Source organism: Biomphalaria glabrata, chromosome 3 (genome assembly GCF_947242115.1).
Source record: "Biomphalaria glabrata chromosome 3, xgBioGlab47.1, whole genome shotgun sequence".
NCBI classification, from domain to species: domain Eukaryota; kingdom Metazoa; phylum Mollusca; class Gastropoda; family Planorbidae; genus Biomphalaria; species Biomphalaria glabrata.
In genome coordinates this window covers 44562880-44584374 of record NC_074713.1, presented here as the reverse complement: position 1 = coordinate 44584374, position 21495 = coordinate 44562880, and the positions used below count along the sequence as shown (strand labels likewise).

The following is a 21495-nucleotide window of genomic DNA, read 5'->3' as shown; positions in this document are numbered from 1 at the left end:
GTACACACGAACTAATCTCTCCCTCTCACTCTTAACAGTAGGCTAGTACACACGAACTAATCTCTCCCTCTCTCTCTCTCTCTCTCTCTTAACAGTAGGCAAGTACACACGAACTGTCTCCCTCCCTCTCTCTCTTAACAGTAGGCTAGTACACAAGAACTAATCTCTCTCCCTCCCTCTCTCTCTCTTAACAGTAGGCTAGTACCACGAACTAATCTCTCTCTCTCTCTCTCCCTTAACAGTAGGCTAGTACACACGAACTAATATATCTCTCTCTCTCTCTTAACAGTAGGCTAGTACACACGAACTAATCTCTCTCTCTCTCTCTCTCTCTCGCCCCATTTTTGACAGGACGTCGCGCACCCCCACATCCCCATCTGTGAGGACCTCTCAGTTTGAAAAACGCAGCCTTACAAGAACCGCTAATAAAAAGGAAAGTGCTTATAAATCGGGAATTTGCAAACAGTTAATTTTAGATCTAATCGAAATATAAATGCTATAGCGGGAAACATACCAAGTATTTATATAGCTTAGACTACTTTCAGCTAGATCTACTGTCAACATACTTCAGCTTGCATAATCAAAACAATTATTTGATTCACAATTTGAGGTTGACGTTGACCAAGGTAAGTACTAAATCTACATCTGGATGTTTTTTTTCTCTCAATATTACAACTAGACCCTCTGAAATGAATTTCCAATTCGCCTAACTCTCTAAAGCAATACGCCATGATGAAGTCTAAAATATTGAAATTATCTCTTGTGCAATATACAAGACATTGGTTCCATGTTAGTAGGCCTTGATCTAGATTTATATAGATCTCTACCCGACTATATAGATCTAGTCTAAACCTAGATGCAAAGAACAGAAAAAAATGAATTTATCATTTAATCATATCTTCCTTAAATGTGGGTTTTCACCAACATCTAAATTACATATCAGGGGTTCTTAACCTTTTTCCTTCCGCGGCCCCTTGGATAAATTTTAATTATACGGAGACCGACCCGCATTTTTTTTTCGTCCATATACCAAGTAACTGTGGTTTTATTAATGCAATAGAATGTATCAGATATAGGCCTACATGATATATTTTAATTGCTAGAAACTGCACAAGCTTTATGCTATTAGGGGTATATTTTGTGTTCAATAAATGACTTCTTATACAAATACATGAGATTTGATCATCTAGATTCTAGATATCTATTGCTCTACACTTCATATTCACCACATTCATGTTACATATTAATAATACAATTTGGAGAGCCTGGCGGCGAGGCATGCAGAAAATTATATTTCTATCGAGGGTCGCATAAAAAGAAAATGGGAATGAGGGGCTGCATATATATATATATACATATAAATATGATATATATATATATATATATATATATATATATATATATATATATATATATATATGTTCATTTATTTATGTATTTATATATTATTTATTTCACGTTTTATGCATGTACATATAGTTTTTTTTACACTTCCAATCAAGGTTAGCAATTTTCAAAAATAATTTTACCAATATAATAACCATGAACTTCTCAAAATTGTTAATAAAAACTTCAATTTCGCCCAACTCTCTCTTTTTTTCTCCGACTCAATCTCCCCTGACATACTTAAATCAGTTGATGCGGCAGCTGTTATGTAATCAGAATAGTACGACTCGAATTTAGATTGACAGGCAGCCGAGTAGAGGAGGTACACAGCGACTGAGATGAAAACTATAATTCCTGTAACCCAAATAGATTTTTCTAACGAACGACGATCTTAACAAATTTACCAAAACTTTCGCCATTTCGGGGCCAAGTCCTGTACATTTGTATTAACAGTCTATCCATTGGTGTATCAAGGTGTATCAAGGTGAAGTGTGCGAGGTGAGGTAAAGGTGCCCCCACCCCAACCCTTTTGCCCTGCTAATCCCCCTCCTCCCAAAAAGTATAAATAATCAGATAATGATTAAAATAATGTAGGCTATACACAGAAAAGTGAAGGTATGGAGTAGAATTTATCAGCCTTATTCCCTTTTCCCTGTCCACTGCGTTGGTTAATTTGTAAATGAAATATAATTAGTTTATCATTATCAAAACCCTGTGCTTTAGCTAATAATAAATACAATAAGGCCCATATGGAGATAAAGCATAAAGGAGGGGTCGCTGATAGTCAACGAGGAATAAAGCTGAAAAAGATACAGCCTCTAGTGATTTTCCATGCGCAACTTGTGACAGTGCATGGGTATAAATAAAATTGGCCTTTATGAGAAAGTAGAATGGGACAAAGTCAAAAAAATAAAATACTTGAAAAAAAAAAACTCGCTTATATTGAGCCGAAATTAATTTGTTAATTTTTGACTGATTATTATTATAGCTTTTATATAGCGCTACATTCATGCTTATAGCATCTCATTTGTGGACCAGTGGGGGGGGGGGGGGGGAGGTGGTATCTAGGAGTTGGTTTTCCGTGCTGCCTTTAGGCGCTCAGTAAACGCAACTCTGCCCGAGTCGGGTGTCGAACCTCGAGCCCCCTTAGCCTCCTTAGCCTCTCGACCACGCTTCCAACACATTCATTTGTTGTCATCGGCAATGAATAATTGTGCAAAGTTTTAGCTGGATCGGATAAATGGAAGAGGGACAAATGACGTGTACAAGATTTGTACCAGACAGAGTTGAATTTAGCGAGGTAATAAGACTGTCTCTCGAGAAGTAAAATGCTAGAGATTATCAATTAGAATAGCATATTCATTGCTAGTAATATCATTTGTTGTAATTCACGTTTTCCTAAATGTTCTTATTGTAGAAATGGACTTTTTTCAACAAGAGTTCACTAAGGCGATGGAAGCGTTCCAATCTCAAAAGATCCAGATTCAAGTCCAACAACCTGACATACTGCAGTCACTTGGCATATCCAAAGACTGTTATGAAAATTTGAGGAAGCTGCTCGCATCGTCGAAGTTCAAAGACAAGCTTGAGAAAACGGAAACAAAAGACTTGAAAAAATACATTTCAGATTTTAATAAGCTCGAAGCCAATTTTAACGTGACCTATTTAATGATCTGCGCCATGTTTGGATATGACGAGAAAGGGTTAGAGCTTATACAAAACGGGGCAGACGTGAACCAAGTAAACAACGAAGGCCTCACAGCGCTGATGTTCGCGTCGATTTTCCAGAATGATGATTTCGTCAAAATGTTGCTAGAGAATAAAGCCGATATCTACCTGAAGGACAGGCGCCACATGAACGCCCTCATGTGGAGTGTCTTACAAGGATATGAAGATATTGTAGAAATACTGTTAGAACACAACGCCGATGTCCATTGTAAAACTCCCAACGGTCTAGACGCTCTTCACATTGCTGTCGAGAAAGGATTCACTAAGATAGTTGAGATGCTTCTGGAGAAAAACATTTGTGTTTCAAGCAAGTCATTAGACGGTCGGACTCCTCTTATGAGAAGTGTTGCCTTGCCTGATTCCAACATTGCCAAACTGCTCATAAATAAAAACGCCGACTTGCATGAAACAACTTATGATGGCAAAACCGCATTGCACATAAGTGTCATCTGCCAGAACTGCAAGGGTATAAGCCTCTTAATGAAACATGGGGCCAAAATGAACTGTAAAGATGCTTTAGGTATGACTCCGCTGATGTTTGCAGCAAGTGTTGACAACGCACAGTTAATGCATACATTATTGGACTTCGGAGCCAAAGAAACCATCGATGACGTCAATAAGTTTAAGCAGAATGCTTTATGTTGGGCTATCTTAAGAAATGTAAAGAATATTGCCCACCTACTGATTGACGCCAAATCGAAAACAAATATATTTGACATTAACGGCTATTCACCTATTCAATATGCAAGTAAAAATAAATGCCCAGAAATAGTAGAAAAACTGTTGAAAGACAAAAGTGAATCATGGCACACCAGCGATGAATATCTAGTATGTCTACTTGCAGCTGTAGAGGAAAACGACATTGAAACTACGAGATGTTTACTCAACTTTCAGAACAAGAAACATATTTTATCCGAGATATTTGAAACCAGTGGGAAATGTGATTCGACTTCTCTTTTTACTGCAGTAATGAGTGGAAACAAAGAGTTGGTTAAACTGCTTTTAGATGCTGGTGCGGATGTCAACGCTGTAAATATTTTTTTGCAATCTCCTTTATTTTCAAGCGTATTAGAGAAAAACTTGGACATGACTAAACTTTTAGTTCAAACATATAAGGCCAAAGTGAATTTAAAAGATTATCGAGGGGATACGCCTCTGATTTTAGCTGCATCAACAAAGAACAAACCTATGGTGGACTTTCTTCTAAAAAGACATGCATCTAGGCATCTGACGAATACTCAAGGTATTTCTGCAATGATGGAAGCAGCATCCTCAGGATGCAGAGACATCGTTGGAGCTCTTCATTGCGAGGGTTATAATTTGGAGCTTTCGGATAGTCAGGGATGGACGCCATTGATGTTCGCGTCATTTTCTGGAGATCATTCGACAGTTGAATTTCTGTTAGATGTCGGAGCAAAGATCGATGCTTCTTCTAACCTATGTGCTACCTCATTGATCATCGCTTGTGGACAAAGTCAAGAAAAAGCAGTCTCAGTATTGCTCGACCGCGGTGCATCTGTAAATGCTAAAGATCTAAATTGCCAAACAGGGTTGATATATGCTGCAAGGAATGGCCACAAAGCCATATTAGAACTACTCCTGCGTAGTGGTGTAGATGTAAACCAGGCCGACGTTTTCAAGAGAACATCCTTGATGCACGCAGTTCTAAATGCAGACTTAGAAAGCTTGAAAGTAATAATCCAACACAAAGCAGATTGCTGTTTGGGAGATGTCAATGGTATCACACCTTTAATGCAAGCTGCTTACATGGGCTTTACAGAATGTGTTCAAGAACTTTTGGAATTAAAGGTGCCTGTGGATGAGGCTAACTTAGCTGGCAATACTGCCCTGCACTTCTGCTCATCCTGGGGACACTTAGACGCAGTGGCGATTCTTCTTCTTCACAATGCCAATCCTAACGTCACAAACTTAAATGGTGACAGCCCAATAATGTTGGCTGCTGCCAAAGGGCATGATGAGATTGTGGAAAGATTTTTAAATTGTGATCTTTGTGATGTCAACCAATGTAATACAAAAGATGGAAGAACTTCCCTAATGATTGCTACACATTTCAACCACTTATCAACTGTTATGCTTTTGACAAAAAGTAAAGTCCATGTTAACGCTAAGAATAAGTCAGGAAATACTGCCCTGCATCTCAGTGTCATGAAAGGATTCACAGACGTGGTCAAGCATCTCTTAACTGTTCAAAATATAGACATTCATTCAGAAAATTTTTCTGGAATGACTCCATTATTTCTTTGCGTTGAGCACCATCAGTATGAAATTCTTGAATTGCTCCTCAAACCTGGCAACGATGTCAAGAAAACGAATCGTTTCGGACAGGACGTCATAACATTCAGCATCAAACTGAAATCTTTGGCAGCTTTACAAATACTCCAACAGAGATGTCAGATATCTCCTGCGGAAAAGAATCGTTACCTTGAGGTCGCAAGAAGAATGTCCTATTTTGAAATAGTAGACTTCCTTCAGCAATGGAAACCATCAGTGAACACGCAAGGTAAGCACATGTCAAATATTCAAACACTTGAACCTTTTTAACTTTAAATTGGTTTTACAAAATTTCGTCCTGACCATCATATATATTTGTTAACCTATATTTCAATAGCTTCTACTTTTTTTTTAAAGTAGTAAATACGTTTTTATTTATGTATTATAAATACTTCAGACAACAAGCTAAGATTTGTTTTCAGTAACCTTTCTGTGCCAAATCTTATTGGTATGATCTTGAACTGCTACTCATTTATTATACACATCAGCTTACTCAAACATTAATAACCCTCTTTATATCTGTCGTCAAATCAAAATACACTAAATATGGTGAAACAACTGCTAAATCCATTGTTTTATACAGCTGCCTTGATTAGGTCAGTGTATGTTTTAATTCAGTGCATTTTCAACTCATCAAAAACGTTATTGTATATATGGGGTATATACAGTGCTTTTTTTGTAAAAAAATAGGTGAAGGTACTTAGTGATGGATTGCTGAACTTTTAACTACTAATAAATTAACTATTAACTTTAAAATACAAGAAAAGTAATATTTTCCCCACATTGAAAAAGGTGTCGGTACGCCACCGGTACGCACCGTCACAAAAAAAGCACTGTATACATAAAAATGTAATATGTCCATAGACATACATAAATATAGACTAGAAAAGGAAATAACTTCATGTAACTTGAAAACATGTATATCTATTGTTGTCGGATTTCCGAATTCTGAAAAGTTGCATTATCTTCAGTCTTAGAGATTAGACAAAACTATAATGCTCATAAATGCTGTATAATAAAGTACACAAAATTGCAAGTCACAAATTTTGTTTCATAAAACTCTTTTATCGGCCAGTCTATATTTATTTATGCCTATGGAATGGATATGTCATACAAAGTAGTTTTTACATATTTCTAATTTTAGTGTTTTATTTTTAGTTTAAATTTTCTTGTATTTTAATCCTAGAGGCAGACAACATAGCGCCCTTTACTTTGCAAGCATCAATAAAAAAAGAGCCTCTACCCGACATCGCTTCCATGACAGTCAACAATGCACGAAGCTCCAATGATCATGATCTTTTATCGACCTCAATGGAACAGCAAATGGATGATTCAGACAGATGCTCAGTAAACAGTGACCAGATACTGAAGTAAGTATCAAGCCAGCTTAGTAGTGTGTACTACTAATAAATTATCTTATAAAATACAGACGTTACTTAAAAAGAAAGATGATTACGTCTTATGAGTTTTCCTATGTCAATCTAGTCATGTTAATCTATGGACTTAAATTCCGCTCTAATAACATTACGGAAGAAGGAGCATTTTTTCAAATTTGTCATAGTATATGGAACGAGGAATGTGCCTTTGTGTCTTTCTGAGTATTTTATTAAGCTTTTGTTATTGTAATTGAAGATTAATGTTCAGTGTTTTATGTATAATTGCTTCTATCCTGTAGGCTTTCTAAATTTAGTGATTTTACTAAAGTTGTTACTCTAGTCAAATGTGAATATTCGTTTGTTATGAACCTCACTGCTCTATTTTGTGTCTGTTCCAGTTTTTTAATGTATTTTTGAGTTGAGGGGTTACCAGAGGATGCATATTCTGTTATTGGCCTAACCAAGGTTAAATTATTAATACTTGACAATTCTATGCTTTACTTTAAAAGATGTGGGAGTTTTAGTTCACGCAACATAATTTATGGCTACGTCACTACAGTACCTCAACTATTTGGAATTATTGTTAATTTAAATGCTCATTTTTTTTAAAATAAAGTAATAAAAGTGCCACATAAAAGGAAGTCCCATGCGACGCTGTCAGTAGGCAAATATTTGCTATGAACTTAGCCTATACTTTTTTTGTTTATCTGGCCTAGTCTCAGTGTTGCCAGATTTTTTATTATTTCTATTTCATTTCATTTCTTTTACCTTTTCTAATAAAAAAAGAGCTTTATGTATTAAAATAAGTCTTGTACCTGACCTGTGACTTGGTGGCCGCGTAGCGGCCAGTAGCAGAGCACTTGGCTTCGATTCGACTCCTGACAGACTTTCAATAATGTTTTTACTCATTGAGATTTAAAGATGCATTATTCTTGTTTTTTTTTTTTTAAACGGAAGGCGGTTGATTCTTTGCTGATACAACAATGCATCAAAAACCATTGTCAGCAAAAAAGCAGATGAAGTATATGGTCAACTTAGTCTATATCCGGGGTCGGCAACCTGCGGCTCGCGAGCCACATGCGGCTCTTTGGATGTGAAGCTGCGGCTCTTTAGTTCCATACGCAAACATTATTTATTTTATGGAAACATTTTTTTAAAGAAGTTCTGAATCTTTTAACGAAGATTTGGCACCGATTCTATCTCTCACCCACTTGTACGCTCTTTTCACCACACCCCTCCCCCATTACACGCGTCGTCACTGTTGTCAGTCCGTCGGAAGCTCTCGGCCGTCATCGGAGGTTTCTATGTAGGTTTTAATTTGCTTTCAACGCAAGACGGATTGGCGTCTTAACTGGGACGTATAGTTTGTTGATTAAAGTAAATGATTTGGAAGCGAATTATATTCTCAAAGTTAGAAGCAATCTACAAGTTATGCTAATGTGGCTAGCTTTGCGGCGGTAGTATTAGAAATTACACAAAATGGCAAACCATTTACAGATGGTATGTCGAAGACTGCTTCCTACTTGCATCTGAAGAACTGTTTTGTGATTTTAAAAACAAACCAGAAATCTGGAAAAAAAAAAGTTTGGCCAATATCCGCTGAAACAGTACAAAATAGAATAGCTAAAATGTAACATATTTGCTGGTGGAAGATATTCAACTTTCTTCTACCATATCACTTGCTATAGATGAGTCTTGCGACATAAAGACACGACAGCACAAGTCGTCTCTTTTGTCAGGTATAGGTCGTTCCTAGAATTTCTACGTGTACCGCTCTCGTGACAAACTAGAAGGGACGATAGAGCTAAGGCTATGCAAAAATACCTTGAAGAAAATAGGATAAAATCATTTAGATAGCAACTGATAGAGCCAGAAGTATGGCAAGAAAAAAAAAGGGCAACAACGATTCGTTGGAGCAAAATAAACCAAGAAATTCTTGCGTTTCACTAATTAATGCAGCAAGAAACGCTTTATGCCCTAAACGATTTCGACCGAAATAGACGAGGTCATGAATTTGGTAATCAAGATTGTTAACAGCATATTCCAAAAGCACTCTACCAATTGAGAGAATGTAAGACTCAATATTCAGACCTCCTTCTTTGCAAAAAAGTGCTGTAACTTTCCGAAGGTAAGGTGTTGAAACGTTAAACGTTTTGCTTTGTGCTTGAATGGAAGAAGTACATTTCTAAATGATAAAGGCATTTATCACACCGAATTAGAGAACGACAAATTGTTGCAAAAATTTTAATATATGATTGATATAACAGCTTGATTAGCCACACCAGATTCTGCCCCGTCTCAAGATTAAGCCAAAACCAGTGACTCATTTGAGCGCATCCATTGCCTTTCGAGACAAAAGGAGCCATATATAACAGCGAAAACTAAGAACAGAGAAAAATAAATGAGCCGAATCTAAAACTGCAAGGAAAGGAAAACCCAGCCTATGTTTTGGTAGAGGAATTGGTTTGTTTTGAATAAAAATTTAATTCTTTTTGCAGAAGATATTCAGAGTGGTCAATTACTTCATTTTGAATGTCTAAAGCAGTATCGCGATAAAAGCAGTGCCACTTTTGACACGAATTATTCAGCACAGTTATAAAAAAAATCAAAGATGAATTTCTTGACAGATTTAAGCAATTCAAATTCAACAAAACCATTCTAGCATTCTGAGTACACCAAATCAACACAAATAGTAGGCTTAATGAAATCGACCATGATTCATTTGTAATTGATACAGGATTACAGAGTTGAAAAGCAAGTTGTAAGAGTTGAAGGTCCAGAAATGTATGTACGTAACGCAACAAAAGTGGACAGCTTCAAAAAGGAATGCCGCGAGTTGATTCGACACATGGAATAATCTCCCAGATTGCTACACTGAGGTGAAGATGTTGACATTTGAAGTGCTGACTATCTTTGGATCGACATATTTGTGCGAGCAAGCGTTCTCTTGCTTGAATGTATTTAAAAGTAAAGTAAGAGGCCAACTAACAAATGCAAATTTAGAGTCGTGTTTGAAACTAAAAACAAGTTATGAGCCAAATGTATCCAAACTTTCTAAAACAATACAAAGCCATCGCTTCTAATGAATTTGTTTGTTCGATTGTTTGTTATTGAAGTTCAAGTAAATATTTAATTTCTTTTGTTGTTACCAAAATAAAAAAATAATTATAGATATATTTGTTGTGAAAAACACTACTTATATATTAGATTTTTTTTTTTCATTAACAATAAGTTCATTGTTTGAGAACTATTTATAGTTGGCAAGAAAAAAACTTTGTGGCTCTTTAAAAACTTTAATTTTGTTAATTGTAATTTTTGGCTCTAACGACTCAAAAGGTTGCCGACCCCTGGTCTATAGTAAAGTACCTCTTTCAGACCTTTTGATCTATGGGGCTAGGTTGATGATGTAAACGGCATCTGTTTCTATGGTTGACTCTCAATGAGGGTGTCATGTGGCCAGTACAACGACCAACCGCCTTTATTTTCACCATCATTACGGTGGTGCAGGAATTTACCTACTTGGGATCAACAATTGCCAGTAACCTAGATTTAGACATTGGCCTGACAAAAAAAAAAGGGAAAATCTACTACAGCATTGGCAAAACTCTACAAGCGCGTCTGGGAAAATGCCAAATTGACCACAGCAACAGAAATCCTTGTCTTCAATGCCTGTGTTATGAGCACTCTTCTGTATACCAGTGAAAGCTGGTCAACATACATGTACTAAGAGCACAGATTAAATAGTTTTCACTTGCGCTGCCTGATACGCAAAATGGGCATCTCTTAGAGGGACCATGTCTCCAGTGTACAGATTGGCTAATATGAACAGCATGTATGCTGTCCTGACACAAAGAAGACAACGCTGGCTCATAAAGATCTTCTATATGCCGAGCTTGTGGAGGGAGTCAGATCCAAGGGCCGACCAAGACTAAACTATAGAGATGTCTGCAAGCGAGACATGAGAGCCACAGACATCAACGAAAGTATGTAGTTAGAAATAGCCAAAGACCGGAGTGCATGGAGACAGACTGCGTGCTGGGACGATCCTCGCTGAGAGAAAAAGAAACGAAGCGGCTTTAATCAAGAAGGAAAGAAAAAAAAGAAAGCTGCCCTGTCTGCTAGCCCTGAATCAGAGGCATACACATGCACGACTTGTGGCAAAGTTTGACGCTCTAGAATTGGCTTGATTAGCCACACCAGATTCTGCCCCGTCTCAAGACGAAACCAAAACCAGTGACTCATCTGGGCGCATCCATTGCCTTCCGAGACAAAAAAGAGCCAGATATATTTATATATACATTAGAGTTGGGGCTTCGATGGTTAACCTGATTGGCGTTAGAAAGGATGGATTGTATCTGAAGGATGGATTGTATCTGACAATCAGGCGTGGACATGGAGCTTTTCACCCCAAGTCTTTCTCTGAAGGTTTCACAATGGCTGCGTTCCTAACTACAATTGGGTCGTGCCCTTTGGAATCAGGTGCGTCCTAAAAATCTGGAACTAAAAAATCCCAGTCTTCACAAAGATCTTTCCGTTCGGAACCAAGCGCTTTACAAGTCAGCCACCACGTCCCCTAGTCTACATGCCCTACAATTGAAGATAGAAACAGGAGCACATCACACATCTTTGTTTTTGATAATCTTGGTTTCAAATATATTTGTCTCACACGTCTTTGTTTTTGATAATCTTGGTTTCAAATGTGAGCTTGCGCTCCCAGAGCTATATTTTTATATATTTTATTTTTATAGGCTAGTGCCAAACTTATTATTTCTACTTCCGCTTTTTGTGTATAAAAAGTGATGCCACGCTGTTTTAAAAACAGTTCAGTGTACAGTTGACCAGTGGTCAGTACCATATCTGTCTGTGTGACAGCTGAAGATCGTTGTGGTCTGTCGTCTAATTATATTTTTATTCCTGTACCTGGGACGGCCTGTAAGTGTAGAAATATTTTATATTTTTTACTAGATCTATACTATGTGTAAGGTAGTTGTTTTATTTTCTACTTGGACTATTTGTCATAATAGTTGGCAACATGCTGTACGGAAGATGGCGGCGTCCATCAGTCCTAATAGAATATAGATCTAATATAGTTTTGCATTTATGTATTGCAGGCTATTATTACTGCTGTGTTACTGCTTTTAACTGCTGCTTTTAACTGCTGCTTTTAGCTGCTGAATATTACTGCTGTGTTACTGCTTTTAACTGCTGCTTTTAACTGCTGCTTTTAGCTGCTGAATATTACTGCTTATAGCTGCTGTTTATAACTGCTGTGTTAGATCTATTCTAATTCTAGGGAATCTAGGATCTAGCATCTAGTGTTATTTTGTTTCTGCTATTGATAGTTTTGTTATTGTTTCGATAGATCTATTCAGATCTAATTCTAGGGAAGCTTAAGCTAGTGTTATTTTGTTTCTTTATTATCGCCTTAGTAAACTTAGTTATATTTATAGTCTGTTTCTCAGTTCTGTTCTTAGTGAATAGTAAGGTACTGAGCCTAAGGATAAGATATTCTTGTTTTAGTGTTAGTGTTATGAGTGTAATAGTAGGATATTGTAGATCTAGACTAGTTTATTGTAGTGTGTTTGTGTAGATCTAGGTCTAGTGTAGTAGTTGTAGTGATTTTGTTAGATAGTTGGTTTGATCAGTTTGTGTTAGTTAGTTTGGTTAGTTTGTTAGTGTTTGTAGTGGTGTAGATTTAGAGGGTAGTTTATAGTGGTTAGTGTATATATTATATTTTATTATTATTTGTTTCCATGTAAATAAAGTTTCATTTTGTTTATTTATACTAAACTAAAGTTTGTTATCTTGTTTCCATTTAGTTTAGTTTAGTATGTCTGGTTACTTAGGTGACTCTAGCCCCTTGGTCGTAGACTGAGGTGTCACAGATGAGCCCACCCAGTAGCGCAAACATCTGCCTACTGTTGGTAAATTTTAATGTTGAGCAGCAGAGAATAGGTCCTCTCTCTCTCTATCCACTCGCGCCTGCCTGACCTGCTCACACAAATATATTTGTCTCACACATCTTTGTTTTTGATAATCTTGGTTTCAAATATATTTGTCTCACATATCTTTGTTTTTGGCAATCCTGGTTTCAAATATATTTGTTTCACACATCTTTATTTCGAAAATATCGCCTTTGAATTTGTAAAATGTCACTCAGATGGAAATAATTAATTCGAAATAACAAAGGTTTAGTGAGGCGAGTGTGAAGCGGTTATCAAGTGGTCATTTTCAATGCTCATATTAGAGACCTATATATTTATATTAAATAAAATTTTAGGATTAAAAAACTAATCACTGTATCCTTTTTCAGCTTACCGATTGATGACTTCAAGGCGTCCCCTTTATTTAACTTGAGCGGTGATTGGCGCGGAGCGTAAGTGTTCTTTGTTTCAATTGATTACTTTTCAAACATAGGCTGAAGTGACTTGTATGATCCTATCACTTGTCGGAACCAGTTGGAGAAAAAAGGAGGGGGGGGGAGAGAAAGAAAGAACGGGGTATTTATGTGAATGTTACCGTGATAGACTTTTTAAATTTTAAATGCATTATATATATATATATATATACATAAAAAGACATGGGGAGTTGATATTAGCTTTGTAATGAATCGTCGATGTTAGCTGTTGTTTTCTTTTAGAGCTATCGGTTATTTCATTGACATGCCAAGATCGAGATTCGTTAGAGGGAAGCTAAATTCATCGTGTGCTCCCCCTAAACAGTGTCCCAGGAGGAAATTTTTTTTTAATGTTGTGGCAGGTTTGCAGCTGTACCGCCCGCTGACTTGTAACAAATATCTTTTAAGCATGTTTAATATGTCTATTATGTGTAGAGCTACAAGACATTCGACTGGCATCACAACGGTATATATTGTTATTTTAGACAACTTTAGTGGTCACTAAATGCCCAAGGCGAAACTTTCAATTCTTGTTTTGTATTTGGATTTCTGTTGCGCTTTGTTTTTGAAACTTCGTTAATTTAGAACCGCTGACTCTTGGTAGTCCAACACTTCATAATCCGACACACTGATTAATGCGACGAGGCGCAGACGAAAAATTTCGTGTAATTAATGTAAACTGCAATAGGCCTAAGTATAATCTTTTAATGTAGGTCACAGACTTCAACTGTAATAGGCTTAAGTATAATCTTTTAATGTAGGTCACAGACTTCAACTGTAATAGGCCTAAGTATAATCTTTTAATGTAGGTCACAGACTTCAACTGTAATAGGCTTAAGTATAATCTTTTAATGTAGGTCACAGACCTAAATTGTAATCTAGTACAGTATGTGAAGCTGAAATAACATGTTTTGTTTTCTTTAGCTCAATACACTTTTCGTATATTGTTATTTTGTGCCCTTGAAAGTCTAAAAGACGATTTTATTACACCATAAATAGAATTATCTTGACATAACTGGTTAAGACCTTTGAAGTAAACCAATCTTTCGTAATTCGACGTTTTTGGCTATCCGACACTCATTGCTTTTCAATAACCATCGGACTACCAAAATTTAACTGTATTTATAAATGTAAAGAAGTGGTGGTGTGTCTGTATTGTGCTACATACGCGCCATGTTTATCAAGAACAAATTTGTTCAATTTCATACATTTACTGGTTACATTTTGGTTAATACTAATTTGAATATTTATAATGTACTTCCTCTAACAGAACCATCAATGCCAATATCTTCACTGACCGAACCAGAAACTGTATCATCGGAAAAGAAAATACTTTAAGTGATCAGCAGTCTTAAAAAATGGAATATAAGAGCAACAACAATCCTGTTAAAGTGCATGTATCCCATGGTTTATCTTTCTTGAAAAGATCACCGTTGAAATATTAACTATGTGTCAAGTAAAGTAACGACATTTCAGAAGCACACAGATCTGAAATGAGTTTTGTTTTAATTCATGTTTCAATGTTGTTGTTTTTTAGAACTAATATATTATTTTCCTTATTAACATTCAACAAGAAACATATATTCTTTTTGTTGAAATAAAGCTCATATTTAATGTCATTATATTACATAATTTGGACCAGTCATGTAATTAAATGTGTAATAGATCTAGACTAACAATAATACATCTGTACAATTAGACATATTTTACTAATTGTTTTTTCTTTTGCGCAGTTTATGCTTTTAGCTTTCTCAATGCTCTATAATCATATCCCTTGTCTCAGAAAAGGAGGGGGGAGGAGAAAGAATGAGGTATTTGGGTGAATTATACCGTGATCGCATTTTAAATGCATTACATTTTTTTTTTAAAGTTGTTCGACTTGAATTTGAACTCGAGGGCTCAAGCCTCCTGAGGCCAATAAACAAACCACTGTGCCAGTGAACTGCTTGTGAAAATAGAAGGTTTTATAATTATCGATTGTTTGTTTCAAACTTTTAAAGCGACGACCTAATTCTCTGAATAAAGTATAAAGGGGACTAATTCAGCTGATAACACCACATTTGTCAATTTCATTTTCTTTCCTTGTTCTTTCCCCAGGTGCTTCTAGGACGCCCTCGCTCTTATCTTGTGGGTTCCAGTTCAATGCCTGCCTTCTCTTTCTCTTCCTCTACAGATTCTTTGCAGGAGATCACTGGCTGGAGAGTTACTGGCCGAAGGATGCGAAGGGTTACATTAAGGTACCTGTTAATACAAGTTTTAGTTGTCCTCTAGGTCTGGGCTCAATAGAGCAGAACGGCCTTAACACCAAAGAGACTAATATTAGTTTCTAAGGAAATTTCTCTAGAGGTTCAGATTTTCTTAAATTGTATGAAGGTATGTATGCATGTATTACTGTATGTATGTATGCATGTATTACTGTATGTATGTATGTATTTATTACTGTATGTATGTATGCATGTATTACTGTATGTATGTATGTATGTATTACTGTATGTATGTATGCATGTATTACTGTATGTATGTATGTATGTATTACTGTATGTATGTATGCATGTATTACTGTATGTATGTATGCATGTATTACTGTATGTATGTATGTATGTATTACTGTATGTATGTATAAAAATCTGTTTGACCAATCTTGATAAAACATGGCATAAATGTTCCTTAGATCATGGCGGAGACCGTAGTGTATGTTTAATGTCCCTCCCACAAACGAAAGCCCTAAAAAAAAAAAAAAAAACAACAACTAAATTTATCTATATTAATTAAAGAACGAAAATGTTTCACAAATCTGGGAAAACCCGTTTTCACAGTATTTTATGTTTGATATGAATATATAATGGAAACCCATTTTCACACTCTACTTTCATTTTCGTGGCAAAGAATTCAAAAAATTGGAAGGGAGCATTCTCCATGTTTAAATCCAATTAACTAGATCAGTAATACCCAAACTAGGGCCCGCGGGTCACATCCAGCTAGTCTAATTTAAATTTAATGTAAAAAAATATTGATGCTAATTTAACATATGTTATTATGTCTGATTAAATTTTCTTTTTTTTTTTCAATTTATGTAATTTGATTATCATTCTCTCTCTCGTTCTCTCTCTCTTTCTCTTTCTCTCTCTTTCTCTCTCTCTCCGTCTTCTGGAAAACTTCAGATTAAACTCGAGAACTTTAAACGAAAAGTTGTGTCTTTGTTGTTGTTTTTTTTATGAGTGTTTTTGTGACTCTTGTTCAGTTTGATAACTGAAATCAACTGATAAAATCAAGCTTCCACACAGTTTTTACAAAGCTTATAGCCTACTCTGTCTGGAAAAAAGGTTTGTACACGTTATTTCTCCCACACCCAATCTCGGATCAAGTTGAAATTTTTGCAAAATTATTTCTTGTACCTGACAAAACAAGAATTAAAAAAAAAATTACCAATTATTTATTTAAGTAATTAATTATTTTGTTTGGTATCGAACAAGGGAAATCATTTGCACTTCAAGGCTGTGGTGGTATAAACTGAATTAGTCCCTTGAAGAGGATCCTAGCACATTAAGAAAGCTAATAGCATGAAATAGCGCTAAACAAAAACAATTATTAAAATATTTCTAAGATTTATTATTGTTAGTCTACATCTATTACAAATTGAATGACATCCAAACTAATTGATACAACTACATTAAGCTATTTTTGTCTGTTTTAAATATGTTTTTCCTTGTTTTTTTTTCCTTCTGCAAACACAAACTGATACAAACAATTAGTAATAATCATCTGCTCATCGAATTCAAAGAATGATGACTCAAATAATACCACTAAGCTTACGTTTTTGGGATGCAAATTGAAATGTGAAAGATCACTGTTTGTTAACTAAATAATAATAATCAGCTTGTTTTAAAATGGAAACAGCTTAGAAATGTGTTTTTACAGCTCTTAAATGTGAGCAAAAAAATCATAACCTTTTAAAATACCAAGAATATCAACACTTAGAATTCTCTCCACACAGAATACACCCAAAAGTAAAGAAAACCTCTAGCTAGACAAAGGAATATTGTCACACACAAAAGAGGCGCATATCTGAATAGACCCTGGACTACTTAAGTAGATGAAGAACTTCTAGTCGACTTGCGGCGTAGCATACGCCGCTATTTAGTGACGAGTGAACACTTCCTGAAAGACGCAGTTGTCCAAATTGGGGTGGGTTTGGGCAAACGACTGTAAGTGAATGAAAAGAAGAAACTCCGGAGAGAGCAACATACAATTGTCCATGGCTGAAAACAGGTTTTGGAAGATACAGGAATTTCTTTTTGAACGTTTGTCCTTGTGCTTTATTAATTGTCATGGCAAAAGCTTATCTAACAAGGAATTGTCTGTGCGTAAAGGTAAAAGGCAAACTTGAATCTGATGGAGATAGGGGTATCCGGGGAATAAGTTTGTGAGGTAGCAGTTGCGATAGTTTTACACTCCATTACTAGTTCTCCCCCCCCCTCCCCTATTATTTCTGTGCCGGTTTCTCTCTGTCGCCGCGAACGTTACGTGGGGTAATTCAAGTCCGACTTGCAGAAATAAAAGAGTTATCTGCCCATGACTTTTTCATTTAGGGTTAGTGAGTCGGCGTGCGTACGAGTGCCTCATGGTTGGATGACGAAGACAATTATATATAGAGAGATTCTCCCGACTTGAAAATTATTTTAACCGATAATTTTTTGGGGCGCTGTCTGGTGAAAGTTGCCTAACTTTTAAAAAATATTCTCATTTGTCAAAGTCTAAGTAAGTAATTATTATCTTGCACTCGTTTTGCTGTAGTTTATATTTTAGAACCTTTTCCTCAATTCCACGCTTTCCCCCTCGTCTCCATATGTAGATAATTAGTAGATATTGTAATATATTTAAGGGAGGCAACTTGAGAGGCACAGGGATTTCAACCTTCAAAACACAAAGAGTATTATTTATAGTTCTACCAGTTCTTTTCCAATTAAACCTTAATAACAGCAATTCCCGTGTTGCCCCAGGTTCCTGTTCCAATTTTCACAGTACGAAGGACGGTTGTTTAGTTCCAGACAGCTCAGACACTTTCCAATCTATTGAGGCCGATGTGAATGTTGTTTTCTTTAGTTCCAGACAGCTCACACACTTTTCAATCCATTGAGGCCGATGTGAATGTTGTGTTCTTTAGTTCCAGACAGCTCACACACTTTTGAATCCATTGAGGCCGATGTGAATGTTGTGTTCTTTAGTTCCAGACAGCTCACACACTTTTCAATCCTTTGAGGCTGATGTGAATGTTGTGTTCTTTAGTTCCAGACAACTCACACACTTTTCAATCCATTGAGGCCGATGTGAATGTTGTGTTCTTTAGTTCCAGACAGCTCAGACACTTTTCAATCCGTTGAGGCCGATGTGAATGTTGTGTTCTTTAGTTCCAGACAGCTCACACACTTTTCAATCCATTGAGGCCGATGTGAATGTTGTGTTCTTTAGTTCCAGACAACTCACACACTTTTCAATCCTTTGAGGCTGATGTGAATGTTGTGTTCTTTAGTTCCAGACAGCTCACACACTTTTCAATCCATTGAGGCCGATGTGAATGTTGTGTTCTTTAGTTCCAGACAGCTCAGACACTTTTCAATCCATTGAGGCCGATGTGAATGTTGTGTTCTTTAGTTCCAGACAGCTCACACACTTTTGAATCCATTGAGGACGATGTGAATGTTGTGTTCTTTAGTTCCAGACAGCTCACACACTTTTCAATCCATTGAGGCCGATGTGAATGTTGTGTTCTTTAGATCCAGACAGCTCACACACTTTTCAATCCATTGAGGCCGATGTGAATGTTGTGTTCTTTAGTTCCAGACAGCTCACACACTTTTCAATCTTTTGAGGCCGATGTGAATGTTGTGTTCTTTAGTTCCAGACAGCTCACACACTTTTCAATCTTTTGAGGCTGATGTGAATGTTGTGTTCTTTAGTTCCAGACAACTCACACACTTTTCAATCCATTGAGGCCGATGTGAATGTTGTGTTCTTTAGTTCCAGACAGCTCAGACACTTTTCAATCCATTGAGGCCGATGTGAATGTTGTGTTTTTTAGTTCCAGACAGCTCAGACACTTTTCAATCCATTGAGGCCGATGTGAACGTTGTTTCTCTATCCACAGTCTTCCTGTTCTTTAAAAAAAATGTGCAGAGCAGAGTTATAACAATAAATTGTTTTTATGTAAACTATAAAATGAAGGCCAACGTGTAGTTCTATATCTAGTTTATGTACCATCTTCCAATATTGTACTATTCAAGGTATCAATATATTAAATGCTTCTCTCATCTGTCCCTTGACATTGCGTCGTAGGGCTGCTGTAACAATTTGCGCAACGAAAACCCTTCATTTTTCCCGGACAGCAATTGTTCTTAATAAAGTATCAAGTGAGACCTTGTCTTTTTACCTTTATCTATCCCTTAGTTTGTTGGACCGTTGGGGCACCAGGCAAGATTTGTCGACCGTCTTTCTCCATTCCTCTCTGTTATTTGCCTTGTTTAGAACCTCTTTCAATGGCATGCCCGTCTATTCTTTTATGTTGTCCTCCCATCCAGGGGCGGACTGGCTATATGGGCATTCGGGCAAATGCCCGGTGGGCCGGTACCCAAATGGGCCGATAGGGCCACCTAAAGGAACTCATGAATGCCACTATGGCACGTATTAAATTGTTCAACATTTTATAATATCCTCTTGTAAAAGGGGCCTCCTGAGCGTCGTGTATAAACACAAATCTTTGACAGACAATACAGTGTAATGCTAATTTAATCTAACATTGTAATGCTAATTTAATCTAACATTGTAATGCTAATTTAATCTAACACATTTTTCGAAATAATGTAATAGTCTACATCCGTAGTCAGTGCTACTAGTAAGCTTCATCCCTTTAGTGTCACTTTTAGCGATTAAAAGAAACATAACGCCAGGGCCGGCCCTAACAATTGCGGGGCCCTATGCGAAATGACAATTTTGTCTATTTTTTAGGAGATTTTAATCATTTCAGGAGATTTCCAAGACTTTTATGGATATATTTTGCAATTACATGAGATTTCCGGGATGCCCTGGAAAATCAGGAGGCCGCGGAAACCCTGTTTTTATATATCAGTTATAATGGTTTAATTTAATAATTCACACCTACAATTATAGCGGGGCCTATGTAAGTGCGGGGCCCATTGCAGTGGCCTAAGTCCGGCCCTGCATAACGCCTATTCTATTTTTAAAATATACAGAGTTCATTGTATGCATACAATTATCAGTTATCGATACATTATCAAACTTAACAACAGAATGATTCTGAGGACAGGTAGACCTAGAAATGGATATCATGTGATTTAAACTTAGTCGGCCGGATTGTATAGAAATGCCCGGGTCGATTTTAACACCCAGTCCGCCCCTGCTCCCATCGCTTTCTCTGTCTGCCTCTTCTTTTTTGTCCTTGTCTACTTTGAATTAAAACTAAATTGTGTAATACATCGCTTGCCATGTTTTTCTTCAAGAGTTAAAATATTCCTATAAGATAAGTGGAAAATCTGGAAGAGTAACATCAGCTTCCCAGTAAAATTAAACTCTATTCTTCACTAGTTGTTTCTGTACTCCTAGATGGTTGTGAAAGTTGGACACTGAATGCTGAGGCTGAAAGAAGAATTCAAACCTCTGAGAGTAAATGCTGCAGTAAAATCCTGGGTATCAGATACCAGAAAAGAAAACTAATGAGCTTGTACTGTTACAAGTCAATACTTTAGCTGGCAAAAGGAGAAACTCCTCAATACTGTGAAGAGACGAAAGCTGAGCTGGTTTGGTCCTATTGTAAGACATGACTCACTGTCTAAAGTCATCCTTCAAGTGAGCACGAAGAAAGGGCAGCTCAAAGAAAAGCTGGCTTACTGATGTAATAAAATGGATCAGTCTCTCTGCCTTTCTTTTATTGTCTTTTCCAAAGACGTTTCTAAGTATAGGTCTGGAACTATGAGAATTATTCTTGACACTTTCTTCCGAATACCGATATTCTTTAAAATGAAAAAGATCGGATTTTCAATAAACTTTTTATTTTTTGAGACCTGAGTGTGAGGAACGGACGGACAGACAGACTACATCAAACTAATAGTTTTTTTTTTTTTTTTTTCTCTTTTTTCTTTTTAAGGAAACCTCAGTTTTTTAGCTTTTGACTTCAGTTGTCTAGCTTAGTACATCCTAGGAATCCTTGGGCTTTTGCCTCTTTTCTTTGCCTCTTTTTTGGGCTATAGGCCTCTTTATTGGGCTTTTTTTTAAAATATTTTTTTTATTTTTTTTTTCAAAGAA

General features: G+C 36.5%; 1 protein-coding gene across 2 annotated transcripts; it reads left to right on the top strand.

The window, feature by feature from the left end:
• The first annotated feature begins 498 nt into the window (after positions 1–498).
• On the top strand, positions 499–16247 carry LOC106050139 (serine/threonine-protein phosphatase 6 regulatory ankyrin repeat subunit B-like). 2 transcript variants are annotated; one of them, XM_056022234.1, is made up of 5 exons: positions 499–626; positions 2804–5635; positions 6593–6776; positions 13096–13158; positions 14450–16247. In XM_056022234.1, the coding sequence occupies exons 2-5, from the start codon at positions 2806–2808 to the stop codon at positions 14532–14534; spliced, it is 3162 nt and encodes a 1053-aa protein (XP_055878209.1). In that variant the 5' UTR covers positions 499–626; positions 2804–2805; the 3' UTR covers positions 14535–16247. The 2 variants fall into 2 exon arrangements, with proteins under 2 accessions (XP_055878209.1, XP_055878210.1); XM_056022235.1 differs by lacking the exon at positions 14450–16247 and having other exon boundaries at positions 6593–6799; positions 13096–13156.
• Positions 16248–21495: the final 5248 nt, after the last annotated feature.